The sequence below is a fragment of the Hemiscyllium ocellatum genome, chromosome 11 (genome assembly GCF_020745735.1).
Source record: "Hemiscyllium ocellatum isolate sHemOce1 chromosome 11, sHemOce1.pat.X.cur, whole genome shotgun sequence".
Lineage (NCBI taxonomy): Eukaryota > Metazoa > Chordata > Chondrichthyes > Orectolobiformes > Hemiscylliidae > Hemiscyllium > Hemiscyllium ocellatum.
The window spans coordinates 68384904-68406912 of NC_083411.1; the positions used below are offsets into that span (position 1 = coordinate 68384904).

Genomic DNA, 22009 nt, shown 5'->3' on the forward strand with positions numbered 1-22009 from the left:
TATATAATAGTTTGAAGGTTATGATCACAAAGTTCTCCTTTTTTTAAGCAAGTAAGCTAAATACAGATTCCTGGCTTGAATTACACATTAATTTTAGCCGAAGTAGGCAGTGCAACATGATTTTAATGCCTTATGTAAATTCTGAATTACAAATTGCCTCATTTTGAAGCATTTTACTACAGGTTTCATAATGCATTATTTACACAATTCTTTCTTCATATTAAGCTTTCTCTTTATTTAAGCTCCAGGATCGTACCCAGTTTAGTGAGAGTGATCTGGCCGTTCTGAAAAAATATTGGGATGTGGGTATGACCAGCCTGGGTTCAATATGCAGAGAAAAAATAGAAGCGGTCGCCATGGAATCAAATGTCGACTGTGAGATTGTCAAGGTAAGAATGTCATCTTGGTGCATGTATGTTTTCCCTACTTCTTCAGGAAGTTTAAGTGATGTGGGTGAAACCATTCTAAACTTGCTCAAGGCCATATCCAAGTATGGCTTATTTGATTGTTTCTTAAAATAAATCAACTGTATGTCGAGGTCCAACATTAGCTGCTGCTTTGTTAGAATGTTTTTAGTCTCAGCCAAAAATAGACTAGTTTTGCCAAGTATGCTTTCTGAAGGTTCCAGAGTTATTGAATGGCTGGCAACTTCTTATCCAGACTGATACTTTATATCAATGCAGAAGAACTACATTATGGATTGCATTTCTGTTCAGAATCTTGAGTATGCACAGGGCTTGGAGGCTTCAAGCTATTTTTATAATCAGCCAAAATATGCAGGATCTGAAAATAACACAGAAGTTTTTCACACCCAATTCTTTGGCCTAGTATTTGAAAGTGATGCCTTTAATATTACACTAATCATGTCAGAAATCGGCTCTGATCCCACTAACTTTAATCTGTACATCTGAGGAAAAAAATGCACGAGTGCCTCCTGACAAAGGAATGCAACATAACTTTTTTTTTGCTCTGACATTAATTCTTTGATGCAACCTCAGTCATGAGTTGCTAGTTTTCTTTTTATTCACTCGAGACAGGTGCCTCTGACTAGGTCAGCATTTATTGCCTGTCCCTAATTGTCTAGAGGGAAGTTAAGAATCAACCACGTTGCTGTGGGTCTGGAGCCGTATGCAAGACAGACCATGTAAAAATGACAAAATCCTTCCCTTATGATTCAGATAGCTTTTTCTGACAATTGACAATAGTTTCATGGTCATTAGACCTTTTTAATTCCAGTTTTTCTTTATTAAATTCACATTCTGCCATCTGCCGTGCCAAGATTCAAACCTGGGTGCCCAGAACATTAGCTGGATCTCTGGATTAATAATCTAGTGATAATGCCATAAGTCCATCGCATCCCCACTTATCCATCCCTTACTCATTACTTGCAACAGGGACATATATACGGCCCTGTGTACATGATAATCCTCTGCAAATGTAAGCCTTCACTCCCCACCTGACATTCTAGCTGATTAATTTCTCTCAGCTTGAGCCCCCATCCCTTCAAAGCCCACTTAAAACCTGATGCCTATATCTGACTTGGGTCCAGATTGTTCAACTACACTTCAGTCCATGAGGCCTAGGCTCTGAAATATTGCCAAGATCAAGAACTATTGCTCCACACAGCATAGCCTCATGTCTACACATGTCTTTGGTTTCACTCCCGAATCAGACCCGCTCAATAATGTTTTGTGACAGCTTTGGTACCCAACATGTTGTAATTAGAAGCACCACTGTTTGACTTTGTCTCAGTAATTAAATGAGCTGGATCATGTACAAGATGAACAGGAATAATGAAAGTAGAATAAGTTGGAGAATATTACTTTTATAGAAATGAGAGCAATCCAGCTTAAGTAAAATAGTTTGGAAAGACTTTGTACTTTAAATATTGATTGTCATAGGGGCTTCCAAAATGTGATGCAGTTCATGCATCAAACTTGAGGAAAATTATAGCTCATTGAATTAAAAGCAAGGTAGAATCATGAATGACAAGAAGCGTTAATTAATAGATGCCTTTTGGGCATGTTTCTCATGAAGTTGCCCAGAAATCAGTTTTGAGATTCTTGCTTTTCCTGATGTATGACATTGAACCAGACATGCCACTAATATGACACTTTATCAATGTGGAGAGATGGAAATTGATTCAGTTTGGTAGGAAGAACGTGGACAAACAATATAAAATCGAGGGCACAATGCTAAAAGGATGCAGGAGAAGAGCCCCTACGTGCATAATAATAATTGAAGGTGACAGGGCAGGTTGAGTGTATCATTATTAAAGCATATAATATCCTTGGCTTTACTAATAAGAACTTCGAATGCAAGGATAAAGAGGTTATGTTGAACGTGTATAGGACAATATCAGCTGGAATATTGTGCCTATTTCCAGGCACTGCATTAAAGAAAGAATGTGAAGTTTTTAAGAGTGCAGAAATAATTCATGAGAATGGTTAGAAGGATGAGGAGTGTTTTAGTTACAAACATGGATTGGAGATGTTGAGACTGTGTTTTCTTTGGAGAAAGGATGGCCTGACTGAAAAGTTGATTAAGTTTACAACATTGGCTTGGTCGTAGAAGACTGGGTAGTTGTGGGGAGGTTTTTTTTCTGACTGGAGGTCTGTGACTGGTGGTGTTTTGCAAGGATTAGTGCTGGAACATCTGTTAATAATATATGCAAATGATCTAATATAGGTGATTTGGTTTGTAAGTTTCCAGAAAAGGCAAATTAGTGGAGTTATCGATAGTGAGGAAGATTTGTCAAAGGATACAGCAGGTTATAGATCAATTGGGAAGTCGAGCAGAGAAATGGCAGATGGCGTTTAGTCCACATAGGTCTGATACGATACATTTTGGGAGGTCAAATGCAAGAGGAAAGTCTACAGTAACTGACAGGAGCCACAGGAGCATTGATATACAGAGGGACCTTGGAGTTCAAGTCTGTAGCTCCCTCGAAGTGGCATACAAGTGGATAAAGTGGTGAAGAAGGCATACATCATTATTCAGGGCACTGAGTATAAACGTTGGGAAGTCATGTTGTAGCTTTGCCTGGGCCACGTTTGGAGTATTGTGTGCAGTTCTGATCATTACTCTGTAGGAAGGATGTGGAGGCCTTCGGGAAGTTTTCCAGGATATTGCCTGGACTGGAGAGTATTAGCTGTAAGGGCAGGTTGGAAACACTTGCATTGTTTTCACAAGAAAGTCAGAGGCTGAGGGGGTGAACTGATTGAAGTCTGTAAAGTTGAGAGGCATAAGTCGAGTGGATATTTGGGGTCGTCTTCCCACAGTGGAAATGTCAGATACTAGAGGGCATAAGTTTAAGGTAAGTGAGGAAACGTTTTAAAGGAGATAGGTGAGGACATTTTTTGGACAGCGGAAATGTGCCTGGAGCGCACTACCATGAGGTAGTAAAAGCAGATTTGACAACAATGTTTAAAAGGCATTTAGATTGATACGTGAATAGGCAGGGAATTGAGAGATACAGACCATGTGTAGACAGATGGGATTAGTTTAGAGTGATTCATGGTCGGCACAGACATGGTGGGCTGAAGGGTCTGTTCCTGTTCTGTACTGTTCTAAATGTATTCAAAGTCATGAAGAGCCTTGATGGACTGGATAAGGAGAAACTACCCCCATTCCTGAAAAGGCCAAGCACGATCTGCACAAATTTTTGCTTCATTGTAAAAGAAGCAAAAGCAACATGAATAAAAACTCAACCATTTTGATGACAAGCATATGCACTCGTGCGCATGCACCTTCGCGCACTCGCACACTGTCTTGCATGCACTCTCACGGGTGCACTCTCGCACACCTGTTTCTTGATAGTATGGGTTTACTCTCAGAAAAGCTGTTGTACTTTCTGATATTTACACCTCCCACTAACACTTATTTCGCTTCTATATCTAACCTCTACTGTGATTAGCGCTGCTTAACTCTGGACACTCCCATGATCTGTTCACTTGCTGCTCTTCCCCTTTTATCAACAGAATAAAATCCATCATTTTCCAGGAACTTCGGTTTTGAAGAAGATTCTTGAAACATTAACTTTCTTTCTCACTTCACAGATGCTGCCAGACCTGTTTAGTTTCTCCACGTTCAGTTTCTAGTTCACATCTACAGCATCTGAAATATTTTGCTTTTACAGCAGGAAAGAAACTTCATGCAGCAAGTCATTAAGGTTTGGAATACTTTGAGAGTGTGGTGGAGGTTGTTCAATTGAAGCATTCAAAAGGAAATTTGCCTGTAAAAAGGAAGAATGTCTAAGTTTAGAGGGAGGAGGTAAGAGATTTGCACTAAGGAAATTTGAGATTGGGAGAGTTGATGTAGACATGAAGAGCCAATTAGTTCCTGCACTGTAACGAGTCTGTAATTCGGTGATTAGGGCTTAAAATTATCAGATTTGCCCAGTGCAAATCTTGGTTCTGCTTCTCTTTTTAATTGTTTTGTGATGCAATTCTTTTTATTCATTCGCTGCCAAGGCTGACACTTTTTGCCCACTGTAGATGATGGCCTGTCGTCTTGAAATGCTGCTGGCTGAGTGGTGAATGTACTCCTGGTGTGTTTGTAGCATTTGGTTAAAAGTTGGTTAGACTATTTGCAGGGGGCAGTTCTGGAGTTAGACCTCACTGGGAATAGAGCCATGTATGGACACCATATGGTGACGATGTGCCTTTCCTTCATTTGAAGGGTGTCAGTGAAACATCTTTTTAATAACTGTTTAACAATTTCATAAACACTTTGAAGGGAATCTGAGATCTTAAATCTGCACGGTAGGATTTGAAATAGATTAAATTATTCGTTCCGTAACATGTCTACTGGGACATGTACCAATGTTTGTTCATGGACCTGCTGATGTTTACCTTGTCCAATCTTATTATTTCTAGATCATTTTGCAACTGAAGTGTTTAAAAAATATAGATGGTTTTGATTTTTTAAAAACAAAGTATATTCTCAGCTTTAACAAGATTCTTGCTTAAAAGGTAGCTTATATGCTTGTAAAATGTAGCTGAGATAAACAAAAAACAACTAATTGATTTGTCTGGTAGTTGAGGAATTCTTCAAACCATTTGTAATGGAAAACTCTTAGATATCTCTGTATATGTGAAGAGGCAAATCAATAAATAAAAGCAGAGAGAAAAACAGGCTTTGAAAGCAGAACGGCGTGTAATGAAGCCACTTTAATTGAAAGGATATTTGTAAATGTCTTCACTAAAGAAATGCTTGAAGCACATCATTTAAGTTTACCCACCGATCCAAGGAGTTGTGACATACTTTTGTTGCAAATATTTACATTGTAATGGTTGTACCAAGCAAATCTGATCATAATTGTCCTGTGTTCACTTGTGAAATAGCTCCATTTCATCTCAAGCCTCAGATCAACAAGGTTTTGCTTGGTTTGTGTTTGCACAGATTGCAGAGCTATTCATGCAAAAGTTTTAAATATCCAATTTGGACAATTCAGTGGGTTCTAGCTTTAGGTCCTTGGATTATACTTTTTTAAATGAGTGGTTTCAAGCAAGTGTGTCTAATCCCACTCAGCCACTTGTGGGAACAGCTCACGCTGTTGAACTTGCAAAAGTATCTTTGACAGGTGGAAATACATTGCATGAGTTGTCTATCTAGTTTTATTGTACTACAAGAGAGAAAAGGTCGCAAGGGACACAAAAATATTAAATACTAAATGAGATAAACACAATGACAACATTGCAGACTCCTTGGGAAGTCCTATTTTGAAAAAATGTCGCAAGATTGGGTCATTTGTGCTGCTGAGTTATTAGCATTGAGGAACTTTCTGGTACTTGATTTTCTATTTTCCAAAGGTTTCCATTTTTATTAAAATCACATGCTCCCAGTGAAGAATTGACATTATCTACTCCATCTTCATAGTTTCTCTTTGTTTTGATTACTAAGATGCAAGAAAGTGGGACTAATCTAGCATTCATATCAGTAATGATAAGCCAGTATTGAAACAGTTGCTCCATGAGACTCCAGTGATTTGAAGTAGGTATGTTTTATCTATAGCCAGCTTATATTAAAACAGCACCAAATTAAGCAAATATCTTTTTCACTTTACTGATGTTTGTTTATAGCAGGAGGGCAACTTCAGTATGTGGCTGCCTTCCACTGAGAATATGATGATAAGAATTTGTCTAATGTTGACCATGCTACAAACTCAGCAGCAGCTTTTTAAGAAGTCCAATTGTTGTGCTTCAACTGATGTTCTGTTGAAGCCAGCTCAAACATATAGAGTATTGCTTTTTTTGAGTTTGAAAAGGAAACGGGTATCCTCAATCTGTATTTGCAATTAACAAATCTAATGCAGAATTTGTATAATTGAAAATGTTATTTGAATATCAACTGGGTCACTGAGCAACTTGAAGATGAGTGATACCTAGACATGGCCTGATTATTACAGGCAACATTTTGAACTTTTACATTTCAGTCCTTTGGTTTCTATCAGAGTAATATTTTATGATCCTCATCAGTTTGTGCAGCAAGCGTATTTGGTGAACACGTGATGTGTTTTTGTTCATAGTTGATAACCCATGGTTTCACCCAAGTACAGGTTGATGCTTTTTCCTTGATCGATTACTAATTCATTTACTGTCCTAAGTCTTGATTTTGCTCATCTGAGAGGACATGCCCTCTTGAGGTGTGTTTGTTCATCCCATTTTAGAAAGTTTTGAGAAATTGCAGTGCATATTTAGAATTTTTCCCCATCTAATGGATATGTGCTGGCATTTTATCTGGAAATTAATCATGTGCTCAAGTGCCTGACAATTTCAACTTGTTCATTTAATGTTCTTTAACAAAGAAGACATGCCATGCAGGTCTGCTGTGGTGTATCTGCTTGCTATTACTACAGTATGTGGTTGGCTTCTACTGTCTTCTGGGCAAAGAAATCTTCACATTGTATGGTAGCTTATCATTCTTGACCACATCCCATGCTAAATAATTTCTTGAAAATTTTAAAAGAAACTGCAAGCCTTCAGTATTTCATTGCAGTATGCCTTCCTGTCCATTTCTCCATCCAATAATCTCTGCCTTGTCAGGTTGGCCACTTTGCCTGTCTTTTATTTGAACATTTCACCCTTTTTAAGTGCTTTTCCTTGCTCTTACTCCAATGTTCTTTTATTTCACCCCTACCCCTTGTCCTTCTGAAAAGACATGGATAGGAAATCGGAGAAGGAAATACCGCCAGTTAGGAATTGAGCTACCTCCTGCTCGTGGTGGACCAGCAGACTTTACCAAGCTGCCTGAATCTAGTTCACCCTCGTTGCTTGCAATTAAAGCTGAAACCTCCAAAGTTCCTGAAAATTCAGAGGATAATGAGAAGAGCAAAGAAGATGTTAATTTCTCTGAAGGTACAAAGAATTTAAGAGCACTTCTGTGTGATGTAGAATTCTTTTGCAGAAGTGTAGTTATTGGATAGCTCAGTATGCAGACATTTTGTTAACATAAGATTGTGTTCAGAAAGTGCCAATAAGTCCCTTTAGTAAGTAGATATGGAATATAAATCACCCAACTTACTATCCTTTACACTAATATCCCATAATGCTGGACGTTTTGGTTGTATTTGCATTTTTGACTAAAACACTGGTAATTAGTATCTAACCTAAGTTATTTTCCGTGGCTTTTAAGTAGTAAATTGTAATTCATACATGGTCTTCATAGGTGCCCCAAGTGAATTGGAGCAACGGGAGGATGAGGACGAAGAAGTCGAAGAGGAGGATGATGCAGCAGAAGAGAATGGGGATGGAGAAAGTGTTAGTGATGGATCATGCAGTATTCCAACATTAGAAAAAGTGGTAATTTTTTAAAAATATGTTCGCAGAATTGGAAATGGGAAATTGCAGTGACTACTAACCATTTTAGTTGTTGCTTCGCTCAGAGCTCTGATCAGATGCAGAGAGAACAAATACTTTTGTAGTAGATTGGATACACTGAAGAAACTAAGCTTTCGCTCAAATAATTAATAAATTACTTATGCTTGGTTTACAAATAACATCACATATGCATCAGTTGAGGAGGTGTATAGATAATGCACTTTCATTATCGTCAGCCTGGTGAAATTTGGGAATATGTAGCAAATTTCTGGATACTTATTTCCTTGGACAATGGTCATCAGAGGCCAGTGATAGACTTTGTCACTGGACTTGGTCCATCACACTTCCTTTTGCTGCAGTTGAGACGGTGTCTTCCTTTTGAAGGTCTTCCATAATGTACTTTGCCAGGTGTTCGGGTTGACCTTGTGTCTTCTTCAATCTTGTGGTGTCCACTCCACTGCTGCTCTGGTGATGTGTAGATCCAGAAGACCAAAAATGTATCCAACTAGCATCTGTTTTCTTTCTGTTACTGTGTCACACAGGCAATCCACTGTAATACATCTTTTTGTTGATGCTGCCTCCATGTGTTGCCCAGGATCTCCTTTTAATTGGTGAAGGATGATCAACTTGTGTGAGTGTTTGTTGTTCTCCTCCATATCTTGCCAGCATAGATTATGGTTTGTGCTACCAAGGGCATGTAGATTCATAGTTACATGGCTTATCAGTGGTGCTGGATGCTCAGACTCTGTGACATTGCTGGAAGACAAATGCTGATTTGCCAAATTTCTCCGTCACCCTCTCTGGAGATGTTATTCTGTAGGTAAGGGAAGTAGTAAACTACTTCTATGTTGTGTTGCCCAGTGGTAATGGGTATTGACTTTGTCGTCCAGTTATCATTGTTTTTGTTTTTGCTTTTGTCTTTGTCTTGCAGCTGAAGTGCTGACACTGATCAGCTTTAGCACTGTCATTCTCAAGACTAGCAGTAGTGTCATGAAGCATGTTGGCTAAAGAATCTCACAAGACTGTGTGTGGTCTGCAAACCTGGTGACTGAATAATTATCAGTACAACAGGTTGTTAATTAAACCAGTATGACGTTGCAAGGTAGCTGGCTGCATCCAGGTCTGTGTAGCTCTGCAAATGGCATGTTTCTGAGAAGGAGGCTGGAGAGAGAAATTGGGACCTGCCGAGTGGAGAATCACTCCCCTGCCAGGGAAAGGGAAGGAATCCAAAAGCAAGTTGAATTAGATCAGTTTGACACTCCATTTTGCAGCTAGAATTCCAACAACTGACTGAATACAAAACACATAAGGTTAATGAAAATGAGAAACATGCTGAAAGTGTGTCATTTTTTAAAAATACTGATTTAATTCACTTGGAATCCTAAGAAAAGCTCTGAAATATTAATAGCTATGTTATTTTGCAACAATGTAAAAAATCTGCACTTCTAAAACTTGTTAAACTTTACTAATAAATATTGATATGTGAGCCAGTGAAGGAATGTTCATTCAGGTGCATCCACTAGTGAAGAAGTGCCTGATGTTAAAATGACAGCAGAGCAGTTTCATTTGTTGCATTCAACTGTAACCTTTTCAGAAGCTCCATACCTGCAATTAATCTTACTGAAGCAGTAAAATGTAATTCCAAACTCCTTTATTTAAAAATTAATACAGAGTTGATGCTTTAATGAGCTCTTACTTGAGGCAAAGGAAGAAATGCATGTTGGTTGACACTGAGTTTATTTCCATTCCTGAGGCTGAAAATAAGCTTATTCTTGTGTGTTTCTCGCTTGTTTATGCCTTTGCTTCACAATTCTATTCCCAAATTTCCTGTCTTGGCCAAAATTGGAGTAAGCATCTTATCTGTGTGACATGTCAGACTGAGCAGAGCAAGGAGTCTTGCTCCTGACCACCATCCAGTGATTGTTGCCAATGATGAATAGTCACAATGTGATTGAGGCAGGCTGTGATCAGTTGATTTGCATAATCTTGTAGGAAAATCAAATGATCAGGACTTGGGAATTGTCAACATCCATGAAATGGTACCTATTCAAAGCAAGGTCCAGGGTAGTGGAATCCAAAACTAAAGGGCATAGGTTTAAGGTGAGAGGGAAAAGATTTAAAAGGGACCTAAAAGGCAACATTTTCATGCAGGTGCTGTGTGTGCCAGAGGAAGTGGTGGAGGCTGGTACAATAACATTTAAAAGGCAACTGGATGGGTATATAAATAACAAGTGTTTAGAGCGATATGGGCTGAATGCTGGCAAATGGGACTAGGTTAATTTAGGATATTTGGTTGGCATGGATGAGTTGGACCAAAGGGTCTGTTTCTGTGCTGTACACCTCCATGACTCTATGACACTTTGTTTTTGTGCTGAAATCAGTACATGCAGGAAATCTGTGTAATTATGTTGCTGTGCATCAGAAGCATTTACAGTGTGAATTCCCTCATGAATTCATGAACTCCCACTCTTAAAACAATGTAACTAAAGATTACATATTCTCCTTTAAGTACATTTTAAAAAGAAGATATTGATTACTGCTTATACATGTCTCTCATTCTTGAGCTATTTCCTGAAGGTGTTTGCTCTCACATGCAATGTAAATTGACTTTAGTGGAGATTGTCATAAAGGTAGTATTACTTTGTGATTAGCAAGAAATGATGGAAAATATGTAATTGTAACATTTGCTGGAAGTACTTTTGTTTGAAGGGCATTTGTTGCAGCCAGCAAAATTCAGATCTAATTTAGAGTTAAATACTGCCATCTAGTGTTTAATCATTTCAGTACTAGTGTAGAATTTGTGAAGAGCATTACTAATTTGGTTAATATAGTTTGCCAGTGTTTACTGGCAAAATAAAATTAACTTTTTTATTCTTCTGCTTTACAATACAAAAGGTTGCTTTGTCTTGACTTATCTTCTTCTATTAAGTACGCCAGTGTAAATATGCACTGAAAGAAAGCTTTACATTAATATAGTGCAATTGAAGTACTTTTTCAAAATGCAGTCACTATTTTGTTTAGGAAACACAATAACTACTTTGTGCACATCAATGGTAATGCCTAGATAATCTGCATTTGTAATGTTGATTGAGGGATAAATATTGTCTACAGCAATGGGGATGCTCCCTTAACTTTTCAAAATTGTACCGAGTTCTTTCACATCCTTGAGTGAACAAAAGAAAGTTGTACTTAATGTAGAGTAGCATGTAAGGGCAGTATAACTTGTAAATGCTGGACTTTCATTGCTGTTTTTCTACTCTTAGCACCCCAGTGTTCCTACTGAAATGTTGTATAAACTTTTACCACCTCAGCCTAATATGAAATGTAATGACATATTTGGGCTTTTATGACCAAGTACTATAGGAAAAATGGTCATCTACCTCAACAGATTTTCTGGAATGATTCACGATACAGTGAATTTGCCACTGTGCAGTTAACTGAAAACTTGGCTTAGGGTTCCAATGACATTCTAGCTTCAATTCAGCACTGTACAGCATGGAAACAGACCCTTTGGATCCAACTCATCCATGCCAAACAGATATCCTGAATTAATCTAGTCCTATTGGCCATCATTTGGCCCAAATCTCGCTAAATGCTTCCTATTCATATACCCATCCAGGCGCCTTTTCAAATGTTATAATTGGACCAGCTACCTCCACTTCCTCAAGGAGCTCATTTCATATATGCACCACTGCCTGTGTGGAAAAAGTTGCCCCTTAGGTCCCTTTTAAATCTTTCTCTTCTCACCTCACCATATCCATGCCCTCATCATTTTATAAATCTCTATAAGGTCACTGCTCAGCCTCCAACGCTCAAGAAAATAGCCCCAGCTTATTCAGTATCTCCCGATAACTCAGCTCCTCCAACCCTGACAACATCCTTGTAGATCTTTTCTGAACCCTTTCAAGTTTCACAACGTCCTGGGAGGGAGACCAGAACTGCACCCAGTATTCTAAAAGTGGCCTAACCAACGTCCTGTATGGCTGCAACATAACCTCCCAACTCACATACTCAATGCTCTGTCCGATTAAAGGCAAGCATACCAAAAGCCGCCTTCACTATTCTATCTACTGAGACTCCACTTTCAAGAAGCTATGAACCTGCATTCAAAGGAGTCTTTGTGCAGCAAAACACCTCGGGGCCTTACCATTTAAGTGTATAAGTCCTGTGCTGATTTGCCTTTCCAAAAAGCAGCACCTTGCATTCATCTAAATTAAACTCCATCTGCCACTCCTCAGCCCATTGGTCCATCTGATCAAGGTCCCATTATAATCCCATATATGGCCCATACTCAAAGCCATGTTGACTATCTTCCAAAAATGCGGATCTCTCTCCCAAACACCAGCTCCTCAGCCACACATTCATGTGCTCTATCCTCCTATTCCTACTGTCATTAGCTCATGGCGTCAGGAGTAGTGGTCAATTTCAAGGACTGCAATTTATCTTCCATGTGATCAATAATGCCCTCCATCGCATCTCCTCCACTTCCTGCACCTCCACCCTCAAGCCTCACCCCTACAACCACAATAAGGATAGACACCGCCCCACCCCACCCCTCTGGTCCTCACATTCCACCCCATGAATCTCTGGATAGAGTACATTATCCTCTACCAATTTTGCCACCTACAGTCGTACCCCCAACACCAAAAATATTTCCCTCCCTATCCTTATCTGCGTTCCACACATTCCATTCCCTCTGCAACTCCGTCGTTAGGTCCCCCCCAGCGCTGACCCACCCTGTATACCTGGCACCTTCCCCTGATGCCACACAAGGTGTAAAACCTGTGCCCACACCTACCCCTTCACTTCCATCAAAGGCCCTAAAGGATCATTTCAAATCCAGCAGAGATTTTCCTGCACATGCACCCACCTCATTTACTGCATCCATCTCTCTCTCTCTGGTCTTTCCTACATCGGGAGACAGTGTCAATATGTAGTGTAGTTCAGAGAACATCTGTGGTCCACATGCACCAGAAAACTCCAGCTGCCTGTGGCCAACCAGTTCAGCTTCTCTGTCACTCCCCCAAGGACATGCAAATCCTGGGCCGCCTCTACCGCCAATCGAAACTACCCACCAATTAGAAAAAGAACACCTCATCTTTCACCTCATGGCCCAGCAACCACACCGGTATCAACATTGACTTCACCAGTTTCCAAATCTCCCTGTTCCCTCACCTGTCCAATTTCCTTCCCACTGATCCACTCCACCCTTCTCACTGAACTATTGCAATTACCTCCCACCTGCCTCCACTTATCACCACTCCTCTCACCTATATATCTCTCAGCCCATTTACCTCTCCATATTCCTGATGAAAGGCTTATGCTCGAAATGTCGACTCTCCTGCTCCTCTGATGCTGCTTGGCCTGCGTATTCTTTTCCAGCACCACAGTTTTTAACTCGGACTCTCCAGTATCTGCACTCTTTTCTCTCTCCATAATAGAGAGATTACTATTCTTCAGGACCTTTTTTTTAAAATTCCTGCTTAAATTCCTATATTCTCTCCTCAGAATCTCCTCCTTTTCTCTACCTATGTTATTAATTCCAATATTTACAACAATTTCCCTTTTGATATTCTGCAACTCTCCAAGGTATCTTTGATCCTGGCAACACAACATTCTGACGTCTCGTAATCAGCCACAGAAATATCTGTTTGTGCCTCTGACTAAAGAGTCCCCAATTACAATTGATCACTTGGAACCTGACGTACCCCTCATTACAGTACAGCTAGTCTCGATTCCAGAAACCTGGCTGTCAGTGCTACATTTCTCTGGGAGTGCATCGCTGCCTAGCTTTTCTAAAACAGTATACTTGTTTGAGATGACTATAGCCACAGGAGACTGCTGCACTATCTGCCTTCCTCCTACCCTTTCTGGAGGTAACCCATCTACTTGACTGTGTATCTGTGGTTTTTCTCCTTTCCTGCAACTGCCATCCATCACATCCCCTAGCTTCTGTAAATTCCTCATTGCCTCTCAGCACTTGTCTAACCAATCCATGCAATACAATAAGATTCTCAACCGAACACATTTCTTGCTGACGTAATCATCAGGAACATGAAGATTCTCCCTTATCTGTTGATTACATTTTATACAAGTAAGCAATTCATAATAACCTTAATATAAAAGGAGATGCATGTATTCTCTGGTGTGTTTGCTTTTAAAGCAGTAAAGTACCGTTATTAAAAGGAAATAGATGGACATAAATATGTGAACACATTTGGAATCTAGTGATGATTGAACCCATGCATTTCAAAATGAAATATTTTACTAGAAAACGATGCAGTAATTTATTAGAAGAAACAAGCTTCCTCTTTAAGCTTGGAGAAAGTGAGGTCTGCAGATGCTGGAGATCAGAGCTGAAAATGTGTTGCTGGAAAAGCGCAGCAGGTCAGGCAGCTTCCAAGGAGCAGGAGATTCGGCATTTCGGGCATGAAGAATTCCTGAAGAAGGGTTTATGCCCGAAACGTCAAATCTCCTGCTCCTTGGATGCTGCCTGACATGCTGCGTTTTTCCAGCAACACATTTTCAGCTTCCTCTTTAAGCATGTCGAGTTTATGAAAGAAGCAGTGAGGCGAGTTATTTAAGGGTGTCAGACTCCATAAGCGATCCAGTAAGGCACTGAGATTGAGCACTATTTTGTAAATGATCTGAAGACTAATGAAAACTATAATGAAGAAGCTGTATCACAGTTGTAATAACAATTTGTTTGTAGCCACTATTTAAATTATCCAGAAATAGAGGGATTCTTTTATAGTGGCATAGTGGTTAGGGCGGCACGGTGGCATAGTGGTTAGGGCGGCACGGTGGCATAGTGGTTAGGGCGGCACGGTGGCATAGTGGTTAGGGCGGCACGGTGGCATAGTGGTTAGCACTGCTGCCTCACAGCGCCAGGGACCTGGGTTCAATTCCTGCCTCAGGCGACTGACTGTGTGGAGTTTGCACATTCTCCCCGTGTCTGCGTGGGTTTCCTCCGGGTGCTCCGGTTTCCTCCCACAGTCCAAAAGATGTGCGGGTCAGGTGAATTGGCCATGCTAAATTGCCCGTAGTGTTAGGTAAGGGGTATATGTAGGGGTATGGGTGGGTTGCGCTTCGGCGGGTCGGTGTGGACTTGTTGGGCCGAAGGGCCTGTTTCCACACTGTAAATAATCTAATCTAATCTTTCTGCCTGACGTAATTTTAACAATATCTCTGGCAGTTCTATTGTTTCAATCAAGATGGTTCTTGTGGAAAAACCTGAGGTTTTAACGAACTTGCTGCCTGTTTCCTCTGAGGAGTTGAGGTTGGCTAGAAAAGCAAATGGAGTCAGTCTGTAAACCTCAAAGCATTGGTGAAAGACACAGTCAATGGGCACAGTTTGAATTGTTTGATTGCTGCTATTACTGGACATCTTCCTTCTAAGACCTAGGTAGGAAAGATGTCTTGGCCACCTGTTTTTTTCATTGGTGGTTTGGTGGGGCTTATTATGTGATCAAATTCAACGAGTGACTAACGCCGCACCTCAAAGTTGAGTAGCTGCTAAACACTGCAAGGAGATAGAAAGAACATGATAGTTGAGGCCAGTGTTCATAGAATCATTGAGTACAGAAGACATCCTTTGGCCCATTGAATCTCTGCCAACGAAAGCTACATTAAATCTACACTATCCTACTTTCCAGCACTTGGTCCATAGCCTTGAATGCTATAATAGATCAAGTGCTCATCCAAGTACCTTTTTAAAGGTTGAGCTTTCCTGCTTTAACTACCCTCCCAGGCAGTGCATTCCAGATTCCACCAGTCTCTGGGAGAGATGATGTTTCCTATGAATCCTTGTTATTGACTGTTAGTCTAAAGGGAACATCTGCTTTCTTATTATCTCTATCCCTTCCCCTCAATCTTAAAAGCCTTAAACACATCCCCTTTCAGCTGCCTTGTCTCTGAAGAAATAAACCCAAGCTTATCTAGCCTCTCTCCACATCTAAATTACTCCATTCCAGGCATATTCCTGGTGAATTCTCTCTGCACCCCCTTCAGTTTGATCGCATCCTTCCAATGGTGCAGTGACTAGAACCGCACACATACCAGCTGTGACCTAATGACAGTTTTATACTGCTCTTTAAGCCAGTGCCACAACTGAAAGACAAGTGCCCATGTGCTGACTTACTACCCTGTTAACCTGTCCTGCCTGTTGGATCAAATGATCAAGAATAAGAGAATAAGGTATTTATATGAAACTCCTCTACCATTATGCTGAGACTGTTGATTACCTCCAAGAAAGAATGGTAAAATATCCATACGTTGATACTGATGTAGATATTTTCTAATCAACCTGTTCAGAGATGTTATTAGACACCTCTGGAGCAGATGGCATTTGAACCCAGGCTTTGGCTCAGAGGGATACTACCAGTGTCACGATGACTAATTAATATTGGAACAGTATTAGTCATAATGCGTAATTCATCAACTATTAACTACTGTTCAAATATTTACTTAGTTATTTTGCCCATGCACAGTTGCTGCAATGATTGTAAAGTTCCTAACTGCATATGTATGTATGTATGTATGTAGTTGGTTTGTTATCTTCTGACTACACTGCTTATCAGTAGCAAAGATTAATGCACAACCTTTACCTTTAAAGCTTGAATGCTGAATTAATAATTTTGCTGAACAGTGGTTAAATAAGCAAAACTTAGCTACTGAGGACGTTTCCAAGTCTTTTTCATTCTCCCAACGAACAGACTAAATACCGTGAAATATTCTGATTGCAATGCAAAATGCCTCGGTGGATCTATTAAACCATCCAACAATATTACCAGAAGCTTTGTACTATAGGTGAAAGCCTCAACCCAAGTTCATTTTTTTTTCATACCTCAGTAACAACCTTAACTGATACAATTTTTCCATGTATTTATTGACTTGAGTAGATGACTTTCATTGTGTGAAATTGAAGTGGTGCTTCATATCAGATCGTGAGGAAAGCTGCCACATCTGAAATATGCAATTTTTGAGAAGATTTTTAGCTCAGGTTGAGGTTTAAGCTTGCTCATTGAGCTTTTAGATGTTTTGTCACCATGCTAGGTAACAACATCAGTGAGCCTCCGGTGAAGCACTGGTGTTCTGACCCGCTTTCTATTTGTGTCTTGGTTTCTTAAGGTAGGTGATATCATTTCTGGTTCTTTTTCCCAGAAGTTAGTAAAGGGGGTCCAAATCGATTGTGTTTATTGGTGGAGTTCCAGTTTGAATGCCAGGCCTCTAGGAATTCCCATGGCGTCTGTTCAGCCTGTCCTAGGATGTGTGTGTTGTCCCAGTCGAAGTGGTATCCTCCTTCGTCTGTAAGTAAGGATAGTAGTGATAGTGGGTCATGTCTTTTGGTGGCTAGTTTACTGCCTGCCTGTTCAATGTAGTGTTTGCCTCAGTCCTTGCACGGTATTTTGTAAATGACATTTGTTTTACTGGTGTTGGTATAGCGTCCTTTAGGTTCATCAGTAGCTGTTTCAGTATGTTGGTAGATTTGTGGGTTTGGAGTAGTCTATGCAAGTAGTCTTGGCATCTTGGTAGCTCACAAACCTACCACCACACTGAAACAGCTACAGATGAACCTAAAAAGGACTCCATACAGCAACCAGCAAAACGCTTATCAATTACAAAATGCCATGCAAGGACTGAGGCAAACACTACATTGGACAGACAGGCAGAAAACTAGCCACCAAAAGACTTGACTCACTATCACTAGTATCCTTACTTACAGATGAAGGAGGACACCACTTCAACTGGGACAATACATCCATCCTAGGACAGGGTAAACAGGACACCATGGGAATTCCTAGAGGCCTGGCATTCCATCCGGAACTCCATCAATAAACACATCGATTTGGACTCCATTTACCTACTTCTGAGAAAATGAACTAGAAGTAATATCACCCACCTTAACAGACCAAGATGCACAAATAGAAAGTGGAACAGAACACCAGCGCTTCACCGGAGGTTCACTGATGATGTTACCCAGCATGGTGACAAAACGTCTAAAATCAAACCTGCCAACTCAATGAGCAAAATTTAAAACCTGAACATCTGTAACGTGTTGAATGAGGAACTGTCTTGTGGAAGACATCTTCCACAGAGGAATTACAAAAAGACTGGGGGAGGTAGTGGGATGGAAACTATCTTTTCAATCTTTCTGGCAGCTGGCTACCAGTTGCAATGATGCTGTCCTCTTGACTGCATTGCAAGAGTCCTGGTGAATGGATTAAAAGGATTGAAGGCATATGTGCTTGATTAAAGAGGCAAACATACTCTGGAGTATACTGTTTTGAAATAAACATAAAGGACTGATCATGACAACATGAAGAGATTTCTCAATCTTGAAGCACTACTTTACTTTTGGTCTTTTTGATACAGAAATTAGAAGTACTTGATGACGATGCAGTTGAAATGAGCAGTTGTGACCGTGTAACACCTGATGGTGAGCAGCTCCAGAAACAACTAACTCTTAGGGTAAGATCTGTCTACATTGGAGGAAATTCAGCCATTGTTCAAACATGTGCCAACTTTTATCTGTTTACAGTAATTTATTTTTCATGAATTTTTGCTGAAAGAAATGTTTGCCAAAGTTAATATTGAAAAGAATTCTCAGATTAGTTAATTGTATAATTACCAGAAACAACTGCAACAATAATGCCAAGCTGATTGCGCTTGATGTTAATGAAAAATCTCATTTTCAATTTTCATTATTTATATCAAAGACTTGTTCTGGCTCTCTTTTATCGAGGATGGATTTTGTTCAGGTATTCCTATATAGAACATAGAAAAATGCAGCGCAGGATAGGCCCTTTGGCCCTCGATGTTGCGCCGACCCTAGCCCACTATCCTCCATATACCTATCCAATGCCCATTTAAATGCCCATAAAGAGGGAGAGTCCACCACTGCTACTGGCAGGGCATTCCATGAACTCACGACTCGCTGAGTAAAGAATCTACACCTAACATCTGTCCTATACCTACCTCCCCTTAATTTAAAGCTATGCCCCCTCGTAATAGCTGACTCCATACATGGAAAAAGGTTCTCATTGTCAACCCTATCTAAACCCCTAATCATCTTGTACATCTCTATCAAGTCACCCCTAAACCTTCTTTTCTCCAATGAAAACAGCCCCAAGTACCTCAGCCTTTCCTCCTACAATCTTCCTACCATACCAGGCAATACCCTGGTAAACCACCTCTGCACCCATTCCAGTGCCTCCACATCCTTCCTATAGTATGGCGCCCAGAACTGCACACAATACTCCAGATGCGGCCGCACCAGAGTCTTATACAACTGCAACATGACCTCAGGACTCCTGAACTCAATTCCTCTACCAATAAAAAGCCAGTACGCCATATGCCTTCTTCACAGCACTATTTACCTGAGTGGCAACTTTCAGAGATCTGTGTACATGGACACCAAGATCCCTCAGCTCATCCCTCTACACTACCAAGTATCCGACCAATAGCCCAGTACTCCATCTTTTATTACTTTTACCAAAGTGAATCACTTCACACTTAGCGACATTGAACTCCATTTGCCACCTTTCTGCCCAGCTCTGCAGCTTATCTATATCCCGCTGTAACCTGCCACATCCTTCCTCACTGTCAACAACTCCACCGACTTTCGTATCATCCGCAAACTTGCTCACCCAACCTTCTAGCCCCTCCTCCAGGTCATTTATAAAAATGACAAACAGCCATTGTCCCAAAACAGATCCTTGTGGAACACCGCTAATAACTGCACTCCAAGATGAACCTTTACCATCAACTACTACCCTCTGTCTTCTTCCAGCCAGCCAATTCCTAATCCAAACTTCCTACTCACCGTCAATGCCATACCTCCCTATTTTCTTTGCAGTAGCCTACCATGGGGAACCTTATCAAACGCCTTACTAACATCTATACACACCAATCTACCCCTTTACCCTCATCCACCTCCTTAGTCACCTTCTCAAAGAATTCAATAAGGTTTGTGAGGCACGACTTGCCCTTCACAAAACCATGCTGACTATCCTTGATCACATTAATCCTATCCAGATGTTCATAAATTCTATCCCTTACAATTCTGTCTAAGACTTTGCCCACAACAGAAGTGAGACTCACCGGCCTATAGTTACTAGGGTTATCCCTACTCCCCTTCTTGAACAAGGGAACTACATTTACTATCCTCTGTCTTCTGGCACTATTCCTGTAGACATCGAGGACATAAAAATCAAGGCCAATGGCTCTGCAATTTCCTCCCCTCCCTTGCTTCCCAAAGAATCCTAGGATAAATGCCATCAGGCCCAGGGGACTTATCTATTTTCACCCTTTTCAGAATTTCCAACACCTCTTCCCTACATACCTCAAAGCCATCCATTCTAATTAATTGTGACTCAATATTCACATCGGCAACAATGTCCTGTTCCTGAGTGAATACTGACGAAAAGTATTCATTCAGTGTCTCTCCAATCTCTTCAGCCTCCATGCACAACTTCCCACTACTATCCTTGACTGGACCTATTCCTACCCTAGTCATTCTTTTATTCCTGACATACCTATAGAAAGCATTTGGGTTTTCCCTAATCCTACCAACCAAGGACTTTTCATGTCCCCTCCTTGCTGCTCTTAGCTCTCTCTTTAGATCCTTCCTGGCTACCTTATAACACTCAATCGCCCCAGTTGAACCTTCATGCCTCATCTTTACATAGGCTGCCCTCTTCCCTTTAACATGGGATTCCAATTCCTTATTAAACCACGGCTCCCTCACACGACCCTTTCCTCCCTGCCTGACCGTTACATATTTATCAAGGACACTCAATAGTTGCTCCTTGAACAAGCTTCACATATCGATTGCACCCTTCCCTTGAAGCCTACTTTTCCAAGCCACGCATCCTAAGTCATGCCTCACCGCATCATAATTTCCCTGCCCCCAGCTATAACTCTTGCCCTGCAGTGCACACTTATCCCTCTCCATCACTAGAGTAAAAGTCACTGAATTGTGGTCTCTGTCCCCAAAGTGCTCACCTACCTCCGATTCTAACACCTGGCCTGGTTCGTTACCCAGAACCAAATCCAGTATGACCTCACCTCTTGTTGGTCTGTCTTCTTATTGTGTCAGGAAACCCTCCTGCACACATTGGACAAACACCGACCCATCTAACGTACTCGAGCTATAGCTTTCCCAGTCAATAACTGGAAAGTTAAAGTCCCCCATAGCAACCACCCTATTACTTTCACTCTTCTCCTGAATCATCCTCACAATCCTTTCTTCTACGTCTCTAGGACTATTAGGAGGCCTATATACAACAGTATATACTGGAGGAAGATTTGGTCATAATCACCTTTGTTGAGAGTGTGGTGCTGAAAAAGTATAGCAGGTCATGCTGCATCCGAGTAGCAGGAGAATCGATGTTTCATCAGGAATGAGGCTCATTACTTGTTAGACTTCAATCCTGATGAAAAGCTCTTGCCCAAACCAGCAATTCTCCTGCTCCTTGGATGCAACGTGACCTGCTATGCTTTTCAAGCACCACACTTTAGACTCTGATCTCCAGCAATTGCAGTCCATCCTTTCTCCCATAACCACCTTGAGCTAGTTTGCAACATTTTTCAATCTTTTCCTCACTTTCATATGTGCTGAGATCTTGAATAACATACAATTTTGTACAGTTTTAAAATTATAGGCTTTCTTGCTCAGATTTAGTTGGGTAAATGGGCAGCTCCATTGAGTCAGAATTCAAACACTGCAGTGCTTCACTGACTCCTATGTGAAATTTGAGTTTATATTTGGGATTTTTTGTAGTTTGTCTTGGAAATAAAAAAGAAATAGCCTGGAGCAGGAAAAAGAAAACAACAATTTGGAAACGAGAAAGGAAAACTAAAAGCGAAGAATAATTAGAGAATGGGACCTTGTACTAACAAGGGTTGTATTTCAGGCATAGTTACAAATTGTCATTGACAGTTTTAAACAAAACAGCAGCTGATTACTTTTCTTTTCATCAGTTGTCTGAGCTACTAGTCCAGTCTTGTTGTTGGAGTGGATGCACTTAGAACTATAATCAGAAGCTGAACCAGACTGTTTGTCAGCTTGATGCCATATTTAAACCCAATGTGAACTTTTGATCTCACATCCACACCTTTGCTCAAACAATCTATTCTGATCTCCTTAATATTGTCTAATTCTCCATTCTGCTATCTTGTGAATGAAT

At 40.5% G+C, this 22009-nt stretch overlaps 1 protein-coding gene across 6 annotated transcripts in view; it reads left to right on the top strand.

Moving 5' to 3' along the window:
• Nucleotides 1-22009, top strand: part of hdx (highly divergent homeobox) — a 90463-nt gene that overhangs the window by 63320 nt on the left and 5134 nt on the right. For 4 of the 6 annotated variants that reach the window (XM_060832169.1, XM_060832172.1, XM_060832170.1 and 1 more), the window contains 4 exons: nucleotides 243-389; nucleotides 7160-7358; nucleotides 7669-7802; nucleotides 18195-18290. In XM_060832169.1, coding sequence (XP_060688152.1) covers nucleotides 243-389; nucleotides 7160-7358; nucleotides 7669-7802; nucleotides 18195-18290 — 576 coding nt within the window. The remainder of the gene's footprint in view (nucleotides 1-242; nucleotides 390-7159; nucleotides 7359-7668; nucleotides 7803-18194; nucleotides 18291-22009) is intronic. The other 2 variants (XM_060832171.1, XM_060832173.1) reach the window with 2 other exon arrangements.